Source organism: Oryctolagus cuniculus, chromosome 8 (genome assembly GCF_051225735.1).
Source record: "Oryctolagus cuniculus isolate XC-2025 breed Fujian yellow rabbit chromosome 8, ASM5122573v1, whole genome shotgun sequence".
In the NCBI taxonomy this organism is placed as follows: domain Eukaryota; kingdom Metazoa; phylum Chordata; class Mammalia; order Lagomorpha; family Leporidae; genus Oryctolagus; species Oryctolagus cuniculus.
In genome coordinates, this window is record NC_142874.1 from 91,607,970 (window position 1) to 91,626,180 (window position 18,211).

Here is an 18,211-nt window from a genome sequence, read left to right on the forward strand (position 1 = left end):
GGCAGATGAGATATGTCTTCAACATGATTTCTTGGAATAATTGTTAGATGGCTGATAAGTTGGATAGGATTCAAAGGGAAGATACTTTTGGCTGTAAGTGGAGCTTCAGAGTAGAGAGAGCGTTTGCACTAGACCTTAAGGGGCAGATTCCAGTAAGGTTGCACTTGTAAGTTTTCTGTTGGTGATTTTTTTTTTTCCTTACTCTCCTGAAAACTATCAGCCAAAGTTGCACAGCACTGATATAAGGATCTAGAATGCCCAGTATATTCAAAAATGTTAAGACAACTAGGCATAGTATTGATTTTTTTTTGTAAGAAACTTGACTGTAAGAAACCTTAATGTTATTAAGATTATTTAATTAATTAACCTCAATGTTATTAATTAATTAACCTTAATGTTATTAAGGTTATTCATTAATTAACATTATTCATTAAATGAGAACTATTTTAGGATTGAACACCTTACAATTTATATTGCTTTCCCAGTTTGCCAGCACTGCTAAATATATGAAGAATACTCCTTATGTTAATGAAGTGTCAAGTGATGAAGCTCTCCTGAAAAGATATAGAAAAGAAATAGTGGATCTTAAAAGACAATTAGAGGAGGTATGTATGAGTCATTTATTTTGGTAAACAGTAGGGACCAATTTAGGAAGGAGAACTGCTCAAATGCTCACAGGTTTAGTTCATCAATATCTGAGTTGCCACAACCTAAGTTCAAAACAGTTCTTCAAAATGAGTCAACTCAAAAATTTTAGTTGAATTTACTCTAAAGTAGAAGATGCTGTTTCTTGAAATTATTTTAGAATGTATTTTCATTTCCAAAGGACTAAATTTGGGATTTTCAAATGAATCAAGTGCAGATGCTTTTTACAAATTTTTCACAAATACATAGAGAATTCAGTTGAAAAGAGAGACCATGTATAGTTACTCAGACCTACCTTCTGTATTTTCATGTTCTCCTGTATTTTTCTTCTAACCCAAAGATGGCAATCCAATAATATAGCATACTCAACATGTCATTCTAATTTTTTTATTTTAACTATTGTGATCCCATTTGTAAAAATCTTACATCTTAGTGACCTTTCTAAAAATAAACTAAAAGCTATTAAGTAACCATACAAGCAAAGTGAGACCATCTATACTTTTGCCATTGGCATTCAATTATCTACTTTTATGACTTCTCTGCCTATTATTCAAATTTTCTTAGGCAATTAATAGATTTGCTTTAACAGTATTATTATAACCTTAGAGATGGAGTACAGAATAGTGATACAAGAAGAAATACAGATTTTACTTTTAAGTTTGAGGAAATATTGGAGTTTTTCAGGCAGGATATATTTTATTTCAATAAAATTCTCATAGTTCACATACAAATTTAATATTCTTTTAAGCCACTTAAAAAATTTTAGTCTAGCTACATATGTTATTAACAGTGGTATATTATTTAGGTAAATATAAAGACTCGGGCCCAGGAAATGGAGAAAGACCAACTGGCTCAACTTTTGGATGAAAAAGATCTGCTTCAAAAAGTACAGGATGAGAAAATTCAAAACTTAACACGGATGCTCGTGACCTCTTCTTCCCTTACATCACAGCAGGAATTAAAGGTAAAATTCAAAAGATGGCAGCTCAAACTTGATATAGACAGAGGAGAATTGACATTTCTGTACATTCACTATATAGTTATGTACTTACTTTTGATATAGTATAATTATGATGCCCAGAACATTATTTATAAATTTGCCTATTCATCAACAACCACTTCAACAGTTCATTAAAAATAATGATCCCTGATGCAGAAGTGTAGCAACACCCCTTGGGACACCTGCATCCCATACCAGAGTCCCTGGGTTCTAGCCCCATCTCTACTTCCCATTCCAGCTTCCTGCTGACAAGAACCCTGGGAAACACAAGTGATGGCTTGAGTTTCTGGGTTCCTGAAACCCATGTGGAAGATCTAAATTGAGTTGCTAGCTCCCAGCTTTGCCGAGAGTAGGCCCAGCCTGTTGCCTTTGGGTAGTGAATCATTGGTTGGGAGATATATCTTTCTGTTTCTCTCTCCCCGTCTTTCAAAATGAATAAAATTATTCTTAAAGTAAAAATAAAATTTAAAAAATACCAATTCTCGTTTCCCATGTATAGAAATTCTAATTCAAGAAGTCCAGGATATAAAGAATCTATTTGCAACAGGCTTTAAATGCTAATGAAATCAATTGAGATTGGGAACCACAGGTCTTTAGGTTATATGGGATTTCTATTTAAAGAAACAAATATTAATCTCAGGAAAACTGATCTAGAATATAAATCAGTTTGATGATCAAAATTCTGGCTTCCAATTTGTGTGCTTACTTTTCTACAACAGGGGTTTATTTATCCAACTCTTTTAAATCCCAGTTCTGTCAATTCCTAACTCTTGATGTTGGCCAGTCACTTGAATTCACTTCTCTGTAGTTTCCTTATCTGTGAGATAGGTTTATACTCACCTGATAGGGTTGTTGTGAGAATTAAATGAGGTAATAGAATGTGCTTAACCCAATACTTTATACACAACAAATCCTTAGTAAGTGCCAGCTAATGATATATTTAATAGGCATTATGTGCAAGACACCCTATTAAGTACACAGAAGACAATCAGCCGGCACCATGGCTCAATAGGCTAATCCTCCACCTGCGGCGCCGGCACACTGGGTTCTAGTCCCGGTCAGGGCGCCGGATTCTGTCCCTCTCTCTACTATGGCCCAGGAAGGCAGTGGAGAATGGCCCAAGTTCTTGGGGCCTCCACCCGCATGGGAGACCAGGAGAAGCACCTGGCTCCTGGCTTCGGATCAGTGCGGTGTGCCAGCCAGAGTGCGCCGGCCATTGGAGGGTGATCCAATGGCAAAAGGAAGACCTTTCTCTCTGTCTCTCTTTCTCACTGTCCACTCTGCCTGTCAAAAAAAAAAGACAATCAAGAACTTTCAGTTGACTGAGTAATACATAGGAAATAACCCAATAGAAAGCGAGGAAAAATATTTTAGGAAGAGGCTTACCTTTCAAAAATCTTGGAGTTGTGGGCAAGTATGAAACATTCTTTGTACTTTAAAATGTTCTGGTGGCAAAGGCATATTAAACCACATTGAGGTACTTGAAGGTTCATGACATTATACCAAGAATAAAGAGAAACCTTGTAGTTGATATCAGAATTACAGATTAGAAAGGTGCAGCTGCCATGCAGATGAGGGTGGTTGGGTCTCTACAGGAATTGTGGCTCTGGAGAAGGGAGTGAATTGTATAAGATGGAGAGCTATTTGGAAGATAGACTCCAGGACTTTTGATCCTTTGGATGTGGATGGCAGAGAAAGGGAGAAGGAGATGTCCAGAGTGATTTGCATTACTTGGCTCGCTGGGTAACTATAGCAGCAGTATCCATCAGGAAACACCGTAAAGAGCAGTGGAGTTGCTTAGTGTTTTACGTGGAAGTCTTCAGTTTGAGGTGTCAGGCCATTGGAAATGAGAGAAGATCTGAGATAAAATTAGTTTGCACATTAACTATTGCAAATCCAGATTACCACCATGGAAATAGATGGGCCTGTTGAAAACAATAGAGGGTCAAGGGTAGAAAACCCCATGCACCAAATTTTAGGTAAAGGCAGGAAAAAAAAATCCATAAAGGAGCCTGGGTTCAGCTCCAGAGTTCAGGAAACCAGGTGAATGTGGTAGCTGAAGGAAGAGTATATTCCAGGGAAGTAGTGGTCAGTGGTTTCACATTCTGCCAAGAAGTTAAATAAGATAAAGATAGACAAAGATACTTTATGTTTAGAAATAAGGAGCTCAATGGCAAAAGCAATTTGAGTTATATGATAAAGGTGAAAACTGTCATGTGGCTTAAAATGGCCCAAAGGATTAGAATCTTAAAAATTTAAGTTTAGGATTATATTTCACTTGTGAAATGGGTTTAGCTTTTCTACTGTGTGGCAGGTGGTAGTGGGGTCACAAGTTACCAAGAGATACCAAGGGTTTGACATAGTCTAGCTTTCTTAGGAAATGGAAAAGAAAGCTGACAAGAGAAGGGTTCTGCTGGGCAGCATTAAGGACCTGATTAATGCTGGGAGCCACTTTTCTGCCTGTATCGCTCTGCATATATATGGTCAGGAGACTGATAAGGGCTTAAAAAGTGGTATATTTATCTGTGTGTACATTGTGGGTATAGGTTTGAGAGACAGAATAAGTTGAATAATTTGACGATTTTGATATCAAAAATGATTGAAGGTGCTGATCAATGAAATCTGAGATGATGGAGTGAGAACCAGGAGGGAATTGGCAAGTGGTATGACAAGGAAATACAGGTCTCTGTTAAGCAAAATAGCTGTGATAGAACCATTCATGTACATGAGGTGAAAGGATAGCAGCTGTAGCAAGACCAAGAGGTCTAGGTTTGAGTTTCAAATAATGACAAGATCTAGCTGTGGCTTAGGGAGCAAAAGGACTTAAGCTGAAAGTCACTGGATTTAAGGAGTTATATACAACTGAGATTTTGCAGTGTAGGTTGTGGAGAGGCCTGGCCATTTCGAGCAAACAGGCAGCATGTAGTAAGGCATAAAGGCATGCAGTCTATTCTGGGGAAAACAAGTCATCTTGAGAGGCATTGTAGTGGAGTGGTTACATGGATGGGCTAGTGAAGTCATAGACATGGGCCCTGTCACCAGTTGGCCATTCAGGCTGACACAACTTCTCCAAATTGGCTGAGTACCCAAGTCAACTATAAAAAGAATATAGTAGCAGATCCCAACTCAAAGTATGCCAAAAGGATTAAATACAATCAGATGATCCTTGGAAATAGGAAAGGAACTAAAAGAGTATTGACTGAGACCAGCATTTTGACATAGCAGGGTAAACTGTCACCTGCAACACCAACATTCTGTAACAGAGCACCAATTCCAGTCTCAGCTGCTTTACTTCCACTCCAGCTGCTTGCCAATGTGCCAGGAAAAGCAGTAGAGGATGGCTCAAGTGCTTCAGCCCAAATGCCTCTGCCCCTGCCATTCTTGTGGGAGGTGCAAATATGGTTCCTGGCCCTGGCTTCAGTGAGGCCCAGCCCTGGCTGTTGCAGCCATTTTAGGAATGAATCAGTAGATGGAGGAACTCTTTCTCTGTATTTCCCTCTCTCTCAGTCACTCTGCCCTTCAAATAAATAATTTTTTTTTTAAAGATTTGTTTATTTGAAAGGCAGAGTTACAGAGAGAGAGAGGTCTTCATCCACTGGTTCAATCCCCAGATGGCTGCAACGGCTGGAGCTGCGCCAATCCAGAAACTGGAGCCAGGAGCTTCTTCCAGATCTTCCACGCGGGTGCAGGGGCCTAAGGACTTGGGCCATCTTCTGTTTCTTTCCTAGGCCATAGCAGAGAGCTGCATCAGAAGTGGAGCAGCTAGGACTCGAACCGGCGCCCAATATGGAATGCCAACACTGTAGGCAGCAGCTTTACCTTCTACACCACAGTGCCAGTCCCCAAGTAAATAAAAAAAAAAAAAGCACCAAGTGCTGTGGTTCAACAAAAGAGACCACCTTCTGCAGTGCCAGTATCCCATTTGGTTGCTGGTTCAAGTCCCAGCTGCTCCACTTCCCATCCAGCTCTCTGCTAACGCACCTAAAAGCAGTGGAAGATGACTCTAGTCCTTGGGCCCATGCACCTACATGGGAGACCCAGAAGAAGCTTCTGGCTCCTGGCATCAGCTTGGTCTAGACCAGCTGTTGTGGCTATTTGGGGAGTGAACCAGCACCAGCAAAAAAGCTGTCTCTCTCTGTTTCTCCTCTCTGTAACCCTGGCTTTCAAATAAATCCTTTTTTTTTTTTTTCTTGACAGGCAGAGTGGACAGTGAGAGAGAGAGAAAGGTCTTCCTTTACCTTTGGTTCACCCTCCAATGGCTGCTGCAGCCGGCACACCGCGCTGATCCAAAGCCAGGAGCCAGGTGCTTCCTCCTGGTCTCCCATGCAGATGCAGGGCCCAAGGACTTGGGCCATCCTCCACTGCACTCCCGGGCCACAGCAGAGAGCTGGCCTGGAAGAGGGGCAACCGGGACAGAATCCGGCGCCCCGACCAGGACTAGAACCCAGTGTGCCGGCGCCGCAGGCAGACGATTGGCCTATTGAGCCGTGGTGCCAGCCCCAAATAAATAAATCTTTAAAATAAAATAAAAATATCAAAAGAAGACAAATATTGACTGTGAAACCTGGAAAGACACAAACACTTAAGAGGCAGACAGAAAAAGAGAAAGCAGTAACCTGAGTGGAAAGGACAACTAGCCAGATAAAAAATAAGAACTAAGAAACAAGAGGGGCCAGCGCTGTAGCGGAGCAGATAAAAGCCACCACCTGCAGTGCCAATATCCCATATGAGTGCCAGTTCGAGACCTGGATGCTCTACTTCCCATCCAGCTCTCTACTATGGCCTGGAAAAGCAATAGAATGTGGCCCGAGTGCCTGGGCCGCTGCTCCCACATGGAAGACCCAGAAGTAACTCCTGGCTTCGCATGAGCCCAGCTCCAACCATTCCCGCCATTCAGGGAGTGAACCAGCAGATGGAAGATCTCTCTCTGCCTCTGCCTCTGCCTCTGCCTCTCTGAAACTCTGCCTTTCAAATAAATAAATAAATCTTAAAAGAAACAAGAGACAGAGGGCTCTCTCAAGCTATGAAGAATGAGTGAGTGGTAGGATCAAAATGAAAAGAGTAGCGGGAGCCAGATAAGGAGTCAAGAGTGGGAACAGGTGTCTGGCCCAGCAGTTAAGACAGCCATCCCCCACATCAGTGTACCTGAGTTCAACTCACAGCTCTGGCTCCTGACTCAAGCTTCCTGCTAATACACACCCTGCTAATTGGACTCCTGCCACCCCCACAGGAAACCTAGATTGAGTTCCCAGTTCCAGGCTTCAGTGGGGAGTAGACCAGAGGATCTGAGTTCTCTCTCTTTGGCTGTCTCTGTCTCTCTGCCTTTCAAATAAATAAATAAAAGATAAATATTTTCTTTAAAAAGATAGTACAAGGAAACAGAGAAGCTTGAGTATTTGTGAAGCTAGGAGGAGGGAGCCAGTGGAGATGACAGATGAACAGGTATCTGAAGGAGCAAGGTCTCAAGTAAAAGGAAGGTACAAGATTGGGAGCATTGGTAGAGGCATTTGCTTTGTCAAGCGATTTGGAAGAGAATTGACATTATGAAGGACTCTATGAAAAAGTTCATTTACTGAAGGAAAATCAAATGGGCTACCTTGATATTAGCCCCATCTCTACCTTCTCAGTTACAGCTGGGTACCCAAAGGTATAGCTTTGGGTCATTGACGATGGCAACAGCAGCTGTTCTTTCTGTGTAACACCAGATTTAAACATTGTGAGACAAAAATCCCTTTTAAATTAGTCTCAGATTAGCTAGAAAATTTAGAAAATGAAACTTGGGGTGGCCCATATCAGAGTGTCTGGGTTCAAATCCCAACACCACTCCAGATTCCAGCTTCCTGGTAATGCAAACCATAGGAGACAAAATGCTGGATGAAGTACTTGGGCCCCTGCCACCCACATGAGAGACCTGGATTGGATTCTGCACTCCTGTCTTCAGCCTGGCCCAGCCCTTGCTGTTGCAGGCATTTGGGGAGTGAACCAGCAGGTAGAAGACCTCTCTGCCTGTTGCTATCTCTGCCTTTGAAGTAAATAAAAATAATTTTTACATGAAATTTAAATGTAGCTTTACAAATTTATTTTGGTGTTAAAGACTGATTTGAAAAATTTATATTTTTTTTATTTGAAATTTAGAGTTACACAGAGAGAGAAGGAAAGGCAGAGAGAGAGTCTTACATCCACTGGTTCACTCCCCAATTGGCCACAACGGCCAGAGCTGTGCTGATCCAAAGTCAGGAGCCAGAAGTGTCCTCCGGGTCTCCCACGCAGATGCAGAGGCCCAAGTACTTGGGCCATCTTCTACTGCTATCCCAGGTCATAGCAGAGAGCTGGATGGGAAGTGGAGCAGCCAGGACTCGAACCGGTGCCCATATGGGATGCGGGCACTGTAGAGGTGGCTTTACCAGCTACACCACAGCACTGACCCCTCCATTGTATCTTATTTTTAAGGTTTATGTATTTATTTATTTGAAAGGCAGAGTTAGAGAGAAAGACAGATCTTCCAGCCACTGGTTCACTCCCCAAATGGCCACAATGGCTGGAGCTGGGAGCCAGGAGCCAGGAGCTTCTTCCTCCCGGGTCTCCCACGTGGGTGCAGGGGCCCAAGCACTTGGGCCGTCCTCCACTGCCTTCCCAGGCACATTAGCAGGGAGTTGGATTGGAACAGAGCAGCCAGGATTCAAACCAGTGCCCATATAGGATGCCGGCACGGTAGGCAGTGGCTTCACCCACTAGGTCACAACACTGGCCCCTATTTTCTTATCTCAGAATATCTGTAGACTGGTAAGGTATTAAATTTGTCTTAATAAGAATTCTACCTAGTGAATGGTTTTTCAAGACAGAAACTAGAGTTCCCTTCTTTTATTGTAGTCCAGAACTATAAGAGATAATTTTGACTTCATTTTTCTTTAGGCTAAAAGAAAGAGAAGAGTTACTTGGTGCTTTGGCAAAATTAACAAAATGAAGGACTCAAACTACGTAAATGAATTCAATTTGCCAAAAAATGTAACAACAAAAACAAATAAGACAGCCATGCCTGCATTAGGAGAAATTGATGAATGTAAGTGTTTTTTTCAAGTGGGACTACTTTTCATTATAGAGACAAACTAATAACAGTTAAAATAAAATACATATTTAAATTAAATATGTATTTTTTATATAATTACGATGGAGATTTTGATAAAAGTATAGTCATTTTAAGAAAATAAACACTCCTGTTATCTATTGCAAATCTGTTTAACAGTGGTGCACTGTAGTTGAAATACATTAAACGCATCTAATCATTATCCAATTAAATTAGTACAATATTCATGTCATATCTGCCTTCAACTTTGCTAATCCTAAAAGGATGGCATTTATATAGAAATCTGTTTCAAAATTATATCTACAGTATCATAATGTATTTTTTGGTGGTATCTTAAAATCTATTTGCACTGATAATATCTCATATTCAAAGTTTGTACTCTTTACCTACATTGCATTAAGAATCCTATATTTTTTCGGCCGGCACCGCGGCTCACTAGGCTAATCCTCCGCCTTGCGGCGCCAGCACACCGGGTTCTAGTCCTGGTCGGGGCGCCGGATTCTGTCCCGGTTGCCCCTCTTCCAGGCCAGCTCTCTGCTGTGGCCCGGGCGTGCAATGGAGGATGGCCCGAGTACTTGGGCCCTGCACCCCATGGGAGACCAGGAGAAGCACCTGGCTCCTGCCTTCGGATCAGCGCGGTGCGCTGGCCGCAGCGCGCCGGCCAAGGCGGCCTTTGGAGGGTGAACCAACGGCAAAGGAAGACCTTTCTCTCTGCCTCTCTCTCTCACTGTCCACTCTGCCTGTCAAAAAAAAAAAAAAAAAGAATCCTATATTTTTTCACAAATTCTAGCCAGCGATCTTAATATCTGCAATAATATAAATCATCACATCTGCTGTTATTGTGTTTTTGACATTCATAGTCTGAGCACATACTAGCTAATTTGAGCTTCTTATTACCTCTGGCCAGAATTTTTTTAGTAATCTTTATTTGGACTTTTCAGAAATTTTATAATGTATTTTTGCAAAAATTTCTTTTCCCCCTGATTATAGCACTCTGTTTAGAATCTGATATCTTCAGCAACACCCTTGATACATTGACTGAGATGGAGTGGAACTCAGCAACGAAGATACTAAATCAGGTAACTCAATGTATATTCCTCTTTTGAAAATTATTTTGTTATTGGGTATTATTGTTGCTGTAGCATATTGCTGGTTCTGAGTTACTTTCAGAAAGGGTTTCATTTCTGGTTCGTTCACTCTTTACTTGTAGTTGATCACCATGAAACATCTACAAGGAGGATAAAAACTTGACAAAAGGCAGGCGTGTGCTAATAGCAAACCTTTGCCTCCAGCTCTTTACCAGCAAATCTTAGTATCTATGAGGTTTTTAAAGTTTCTGCTTTGACTTAGGACATCCTATGAAGGCAAAAAACTGATTTTAAAGTGTCAAAATTCTCAGGTATATAGTAGAAGGATGATACATCAGCAAGGGGTAATTTTCCTAGATAAAACTGAAAACTAGAGGTGAATGTGTTGTTCAGTCATCCCTTGATACCTCTGGGGGCTATTTTCTAGGACTACCCACAGATACCAAATTCCACAGCTGCTGAAATTCTGTCTATAAAATGGTGTAGTATTTGCATATAACCTGTGCATTTCTTTCCATATACTTTAAATCATCTTTAGATTAGTTATAATATCTAACACAATGTAAATGCTAGTAAATAGCTATTATACTATATATTTTAGAGGATCATTACAAGGAAAAAACTGTTAAAAAAGAGACTGTACATGTTCAGTATGGATGCAACTATCATAGGCCTAATGACATTTTCATTCTGCAGATGGCTGAATTCAGTAGATGTGGAACTCACAGATACACAAGGCCAACTGTATATGGTCTTAGCAAAACTTTAAGAAATACTTTAAGGAATACCATATAGAATATTTCAATGAGTTTGATTCTATATTTATTTTAAAGGTTGCTCATTTTCAAAGATATAAAGTTGTATGCATGTATTTATTAAATAAAATTCATTTTACTTTTGGAATGCTGTTACAGAGTTTCCTGGTAATTATTATTATTGTTTCTTAGTTTGAAGTATTTTTACTTTTGTTTTTTATTTTAAACTGGCATGTAAAAATTGTACTGATTTATGGAATATCATGATGTTTCTATACACTGTATAATGTCCAATCAGAGTAAATATATGTGTCTCCTGAAACACTGAAAATTCTTTTTTGGTGAACACTCTCAAAATCCTTTCCTCTAGTTCTTTGTTTGTTTTAAAGACAGAGAAGTGTACAGAACATGATCATTATCTATAGTCACCCTACCATGCAACCAAACACCATAACTTCTTATTCCTACCAAAGTTTGACTCGGTACCCATTAATCAACCCTTCCCCACTTTTTCCTCCCCAACTACTCTCCCAGATCTCTGGTAACTACCATTCTACTCATACCTTCTGTGAAATCAACTTTTTAGATTCCACAAAGGAATGAGATTGTGAGGTCCTTTGCTGTGTTGCAATGACAAGAATTCATCCTTTTGATGTTTGAATGGTATTCTATGGTATACATGTACCACATTTTCTTTATCCATTCATCAATGATAGACACTATTAATTAATGCCTATAAAATGTTACAGCCAAAGTGCTTTTGTGTCCCTAAAATACACTGTAGAAGTCAGTTTTGTTTTTAAGCCCTAGTAAAAATTTTTTAAATCGATAGTTTGTCTGTACTCATAAAGATATAGAAAGTAGAAACAGGCCTTGTTGAACGTAAGAATTGCCACCATTAGAATTTTAGAGTTAAATAAACAATGTTTACCTTCCCTAATTCAAAGCCATCACATGGGGAATTAAATGATTAGCTTTATTATTGAGCAGCTTAAGAATTTGTGGTCAGATAGGCTCCGAATATTCACTCTATTTCCCCAGTTGAACTCGCCATATAGGGCAGACTTTTGATTTACTTATATGATTTTTTTAAATAATACTCCTTTCAAAAATACTATTCCAAGTTAGCAAGTTGCTAAAATGTAGACTGTTAGAAAGATATTGAAAAAGAAAATGGTCTAAGCCAGCAAATAATTCAACATTTTACTATATAATCCTATGTAAGTTTTTAGTTAAAGTGACAAAAATTATGTAATTTGAGTTCCTTCTGACTAAAAAATATTTTTGTTTATAATAGGAAAACTTAGAAAGTGATTTAAACTCACTTCGTGCTAAATATGATAACCTAGTATTAGATTATGAACAACTAAGAAGAGAAAATGAAGAATTGACAGTGAAATTAAAAGAAAAGAATGATTTGGATGAATTTGAAGCTCTAGAAAGAAAAACTGAAAAAGATCAAGAGGTAAGAGAAATGGAAATATGAAACTAAGCTAAAAACACTTTTAAAAGCAGTAACGTTCTCTTAAGGATATTTATAAGATTGAGATACTGAGGATTAAATCATTTTTTCATATATACACATGATTTAGAAGATTTAAGAAATACTTAATTCATTTATATTGTTTTAAATGTCGTTGTATTTGTTTTGCTTGCTTATTATGCATGAGAAAAGGGAATTAAGACTATCTGTGTAAGGGTTTAATGATCTGCCCGTAGATGAATTTGTTTTTAAGAAATAGCTTGCTTGTAGTTCACATATTGTCAACATTGAATTTTATTGAGTATACCATAAATGCTACCCAAAACATAGCCATTTCCTACTGAGACCAATATGAATTTTAATAATTAGCTAACTGTATTATGTATTATGTATGAATGCTACATGTTGATGGGTTTCTTTTTTTATTTGGAAATTATGTTCCTAAATAGGACATTCTTAAAGTAGCTAGAGAAGCTACTTTTGCATATTTTGTTTTTCTTTCTCCACATAAGAGAGTTATTATGAACATACTAAATATAATTTCAATGAAATTTTTAGAAATAAAACAAATCACTTACATTTTCTAAGCATATAATGTTACACTACATGTTAAGAGAACATAGTCTAGAAACCATCACACCCTAAGACTATAGAGACTCAGAGATTGTCAGAATGGTTTGAGAGACTTCATAGTGCAGAATTTCTTTCATCTAGATTCTGCAGATACTGAGAATGTTTCATAGAATTTTTGAATGCATAAGCATTTTTCTAGAACAATAATCTATAGCCATTATCATGCTTGTGAAGTGATTCATTCTTCTAGGAATAAGAAACAAATGTTTGACGTAATTAAGATCTGAGTTAATTTGCAACAGCCTTTCAGATTGCTGTCTGCCTAGGCTGCTGAGACATGGTCCTTTTTCCTCAGTATTGCTTAGTTTCTCATTGTCTTTTCTGTTTTAAAAGAAAAATGAATTCTATGACAGTTATTTCCATTCCATCCACAAATTAAAGTTATTACAATATTTTATAGGGATATGTCCAGAGAGATAAAAGTCTATAATTTCTCTAAAGGCTTCATTTGACCCGGTTTGAAATTTGCATATTAATAGTACAAAACGCCATGAAAAAAAAATAATGGCCTTCAAATAATAGAACTGGGTTTTATTGAGAAGGTGGTCTAGTGTCCTGAGTAAGAACATGGTCTCTTGAGCCAAACTACCTAAATTTAATCCCAGTTTTTCCCTTTATAAGACCACTATCGATCCAAGCCTGGCATGAATTACTGGTAAGACATTGAACAAGTTATTGAATCTCTTCAGGTAGAGACCAGGTACCCACCAAGGGTCCCTTCTGCCTCCAAAATTTCATTTAATTTTTATATTTCTTAAAATAATAATAGTAAAACTAACTTTGGGTACAAATATTGTAATAATTTTTCTGATTTTTTTCTTACACAATTAGTTTATTTAGTTAATAATAAAAATTGAAATTCATTGAATTTAGTTAGTCTCCTTGCAATAAATTCACAAAATGTATCACTTGTGCTTCACGTACCAATTTCTTCCATTTTAACCATAGAAGACTGGGAAAATACTTCTCTTCCATTCATTTTTAATTGAACACAATTATAGTTCTATGAGGAAGCTTAAAATATTATGGAATAAAATGCCCTGTTGAAAAACAGATTTGCATTATCCATTCCATGTTAATCAGTCTATGTACATGGAGTCAAATGTGTTCCAAAACCTACATTTTGGAGAAGAGTTTAGCCAAAAGAAAGTAAAAGGCAAATTTTGGCCTTAGGACATATGATCATTTCCACGGTTTTCCCAAAGGTTTTGTGAAAAATCACCAAAGTTGGGATGATGTGTAAAGTAGTAAATTTTAGAGGGAAAACTAGGAAGATCATGTATCATTATGCTCAAGGAACAAAAGAAGTCTTATCCATACAGCTATTTTGACTTGATTTATTTAATTTTGTCGTTTTTACAATTTGAAGATTTTTGTCATATGAGAGTAAATACTTCATCTCGCCTGCTGAAAATTATAGTTGAAATCTCTAGTATTTTCATTTATCAAAAATTAGCTTAGACTGTATGTTTAAGTAATTTTTCCTTTTTCACATACTTTTTTGTGCTCCATGTCTTAAATAATACCTGATTGGGAGCTTAAGCTTTTTTCTATACCAAAGGATTAACATGAAGTGCTATTTCAGTTGAGAAGTGGGAAATTTTTTCTTTCTAAATGGTTATTTGCTGAATATTTTCAAAAGTTACAACTGATTTTTTTGATTCTTCCTTATAGGTGAATGTGGTTGTTTTTTTTTTTTTTACATAAAAGTTAGAATTAGGAAAGCAGTAAAGGATAAAAGATGGAAAAATTTACATTACAACCAATAAAGATATCTAATGTATAGTGTATAATAAGGTAGCCACCAACCATTGGCAGTTGAGCACTTCAAATGAGGCCAGTCTGAAATGACTTGAGTGGTTTTATTGAATTAAAAATATTCTTTTTTTATATTGATAACTTGGAGAAATAATATTTTGGATATAGTAAGTTAAGATATATCATTGGGACTGGTGCTGTGGCGTAGCAGGTAAAGCTGCCGCCTGCAGTGCCGGCATCCCATATGGGTGCTGCATCAAGTCCCGGCTGCTCCACTTCCGATCCAGCTCTCTGCTATGTCCTGGGAAAGCAGTAAAAGATGGCCCAAGTCCTTGGGCTCCTGCACAAACGTGGGAGACCAGGAAGAAGCTCCTGGCTCCTGGCTTTGGATCAGCACAGCTTTGGTTGTTGTGGCCATCTGGAGAGTGAACCAGCGGATGGAGGTCCTCTTTCTCTCTCTGCCTCTCCTTCTTTCTCTGTATAACTCTGACTTTCAAATAAAATAAATCTTTAAAAAAAAGATATATTATTAAAGTTAATTCTACCTATTTTTTGTGTGTTTTTCTACTACTGGAAAATTGTAAATTACATTTGTAGCTCACCTTATATTTCTGTTGGACAGTGCTGACCTAAAACAGGAAAATAAATCAGCACTAGCATTAGTCTGAAATCTAAAACTAGTAATCACTGAATTAAGCATCCAGAAAATATTTAAGCAAGATATGATTTTCTTAAATCTTTTGCACTCTGTTGCACCTTGCTTTTACATTTTAAATCCTTGTCTGATTAAGACTTAAGTAATTCTAAGGGTAGGTGTTTATTTTGGTAACTTGTAGTTTACTTGTTTTGAACACAAAACTCTCTGATACCTAAATATTTGATAGAAAGGTATTTTGATAGAAAGGAAATCTTTTTTGTCATTAAGATTTATTTATTTGAAAGTCAGAGTTACAGAGAGAGAAGGACAGGCAGAGAGCGAGCGAGCTTCCATCTGCTGGTTTGCTCCCCAGTTGGCTGCAAAGGCCTGAACTGCACTGATCCTAAGCCAGGAGCCAGGAGCGTCTTCCAGGTCTCCCACACAGGTGCAGGGGTCCAAAGACTTGGGTCATCTTCTACTGCTTTCCCTGGCCACAGCAGAGTGCTAGATCAGAGGTAGAGCAGCCGGGTCTCGAAACAGCACCCATACAGGATGCCGGCACTACAGGTGGCAGCTTTACCTGCTACGCCACAGCACCAGTCCCAGAAAAGAAATCCTAATAAACATAGTTGAGCCTTTATACTTTTAGACAGTTGAACAGTAAAGCCATAGCATCATCTTTTCGGTATCTCCTGTAAGACTCAGCAAGAGAATAGTTGATAATCCCATACTTCTGTAGCTTTATTGAAAAGATACTATGTGGACACTATCCAAACCCAGATTCCAACTCATAACTTTTTTAAAAAATATGTCAACATAGAGCTAAATGAATAATTTATCAGAAGGAAAAAATATGTACAAGGATGAATGCATTGCTATACTTACCCAAAAAAAAAATCTAATTCTTTACAAGTTTGATTATCACTTCACTACTAATTGGTATTGGTATACTAATTTGCTTTTGATGTTATTGTAGCTTTATTAACAGTTGACATAACTGTTATTTGGGTAATGCTGGAAGACTTTTTCTATTTTGTAGGTTTTGTGGGCTTTTGATTTTGTTTGGGTTAGTGTTTCTTGCATTTTTAAATAATGAGGTGCTCTGTTGCATTAGCTTGAACAGTTAATCTCTTGGTCCTTCTATGTTGGGTGATGCTGCAGCAGTGAAAAAATGCTACCCTTTTTCTTTTTTTTTTTTTTTTTTTTTTTTGCTTTATTAACTATTGGTTTGCTCTGTTGCCTGTTCACATGCTCTTACAGATGCAACTAATTCATGAAATTTCCAACTTAAAGAATTTAGTTAAGCATGCAGAAGTATATAATCAAGATCTTGAGGTGAGCAATCATGTGTTATTTCTATTGATAAGTAACTAGAACTACTAAAGCATATACCATGTAATTGAACATGATTTCAGAAAATAAAGGTATTATATTTCTTAAATATCAATAATTTCAACTTTTAGTGTCAATTTAAATTATTGTATAAAAATCCTCTCTTTAAATCCCTATGTATTCAAATCAAACACTAAGTTGTGTTTCACTCTCATTTGATTCTTTTAGAATGAACTGAGCGCAAAAGTAGAGCTGCTTAGAGAAAAAGAAGACCAGATTAAGAAGCTACAGGAATACATAGACTCTCAGAAATCAAAAAATATTACAAACATGGACTTGTCGTACTCATCGGTAAAAATCAAGTTTATTTTGTTTCATCATATTGGCATTGATAGTGTAGCATCATATGATCATCATAGCAAATGCTTATATTGAGCCTACTTGATACTAGGCATTGTTGTAACCAGTTTACATATTTAACCATCAACCACATGAAAAAGAGACTATTAGTATCATTTCCATTTTACAGATAAAAAAAATTAATGGAGTTTGTCGCTCCCCCTCTTCGTGGAGGAACGACACAGGACCCTGCGCTGTTCTTTTGTCTGCTCGGCCCTCCCCGGGTTTGCTGCTGGTTCTTCCCGGGTTGGCTGCCGACCCTTCCACCTCCGTGGAAGGGCGGTTCCCCCTGCCACATTCCCCACTTCCGCGGGGGAGCGGCACACCGCCGGCCGGCTCTCTGGGGGCTGCACAGGTGTTCCCCTTAGATGTTCCTGGTGCATGCCGTCTCTCTCCTCCTTTATAGTCCTCCTCCGCCAATCCCAACTCGGCTGCTCACACGCCGAGTACGCTGCTCTCCTCCAATCAGGAGCAAGTCCTACAGTTTATTGGCTGAACTGGAGGCAGCTGTGTAGAAGCTGTTTTCTCCTCTCCCAGCGCCATATTGTGGGAGAGCAGATGCATAGAATAAGTCTTAATTCCAGTAACTTAGTCTAGTCCGAGTTGCTCCCCACAGAGTTGACCATATCATTCTTTGAACGTAAAGCTAGGAACAAACTTCCATTAAGAATCAGTAATTCAAAAAATTTTGAATTTTGAATTCTTTTTAGTTGTTTTATATAAGTTCATGTAGAATTGTATAGACAGGATCTTAAGATGAACACTTACACTGGACTTGATACATAACTGGAAGCATAAAATATATACCAGATATAGTTAAACCTGACTACGTGAATTCCATTTCATTGATAGACATTAATATATGTTATAATTTAAGTAACTATTTTAACAATTTAGTGAGTATTGTTTCCAAAAATATATGGCTTTCGATAATTTTAGTTGGTGTGAGATCTTAGCATTAAAAAACAATGAATCGGAGCCAGTGCTGTGGCATAGCAGGTAAAGCCACTACCCTTGTGGGTGGTGGTTTGAGTCCTGGCTGCTCCATTGCATACCCAATGCCCTGCTAATGTGCCTGGGAAAGCAGCAGAAGGTGTTGTAAGTGCTTGGGCCCCTGCATCCATGTGAGAGGCCAAAGGACACTAATGGCTCCTGGCTTTGCAACTGGCCCAGCTCTGGCCATTGCAGCCATTTGGGGAGTGAACCAATCTATGAAAGATCTCTCTCTCTCTCTTTCTGTAAACTCTGCCTTTCAAATAAATAAGTAAATCTTAAAAAAAAAAAAAAAATCTCAGGGCTGATCGTGGCACAGTGGGTTAAGCTGTTGCCTGCAGTGCCCACATCCCATGTGAGCACCAGTTCCAGTCCCTGCTGCTGAACTTCTGATCCAGCTCCCT

At 38.3% G+C, this 18,211-nt stretch overlaps 1 protein-coding gene across 3 annotated transcripts in view; it reads left to right on the plus strand.

Annotated features, from left to right (window-relative positions):
- The window catches only part of CENPE (centromere protein E), an 86,129-nt gene that overhangs the window by 12,636 nt on the left and 55,282 nt on the right, over positions 1 to 18,211 (plus strand). For 2 of the 3 annotated variants that reach the window (XM_051820144.3, XM_051820142.3), the window contains exons 12-18: positions 486 to 605; positions 1,451 to 1,609; positions 8,558 to 8,705; positions 9,720 to 9,808; positions 11,870 to 12,037; positions 16,344 to 16,418; positions 16,644 to 16,766. In XM_051820144.3, the coding sequence (XP_051676104.3) occupies positions 486 to 605; positions 1,451 to 1,609; positions 8,558 to 8,705; positions 9,720 to 9,808; positions 11,870 to 12,037; positions 16,344 to 16,418; positions 16,644 to 16,766 (882 nt within the window). The remainder of the gene's footprint in view (positions 1 to 485; positions 606 to 1,450; positions 1,610 to 8,557; positions 8,706 to 9,719; positions 9,809 to 11,869; positions 12,038 to 16,343; positions 16,419 to 16,643; positions 16,767 to 18,211) is intronic. The other variant, XM_089302994.1, reaches the window with a different exon arrangement.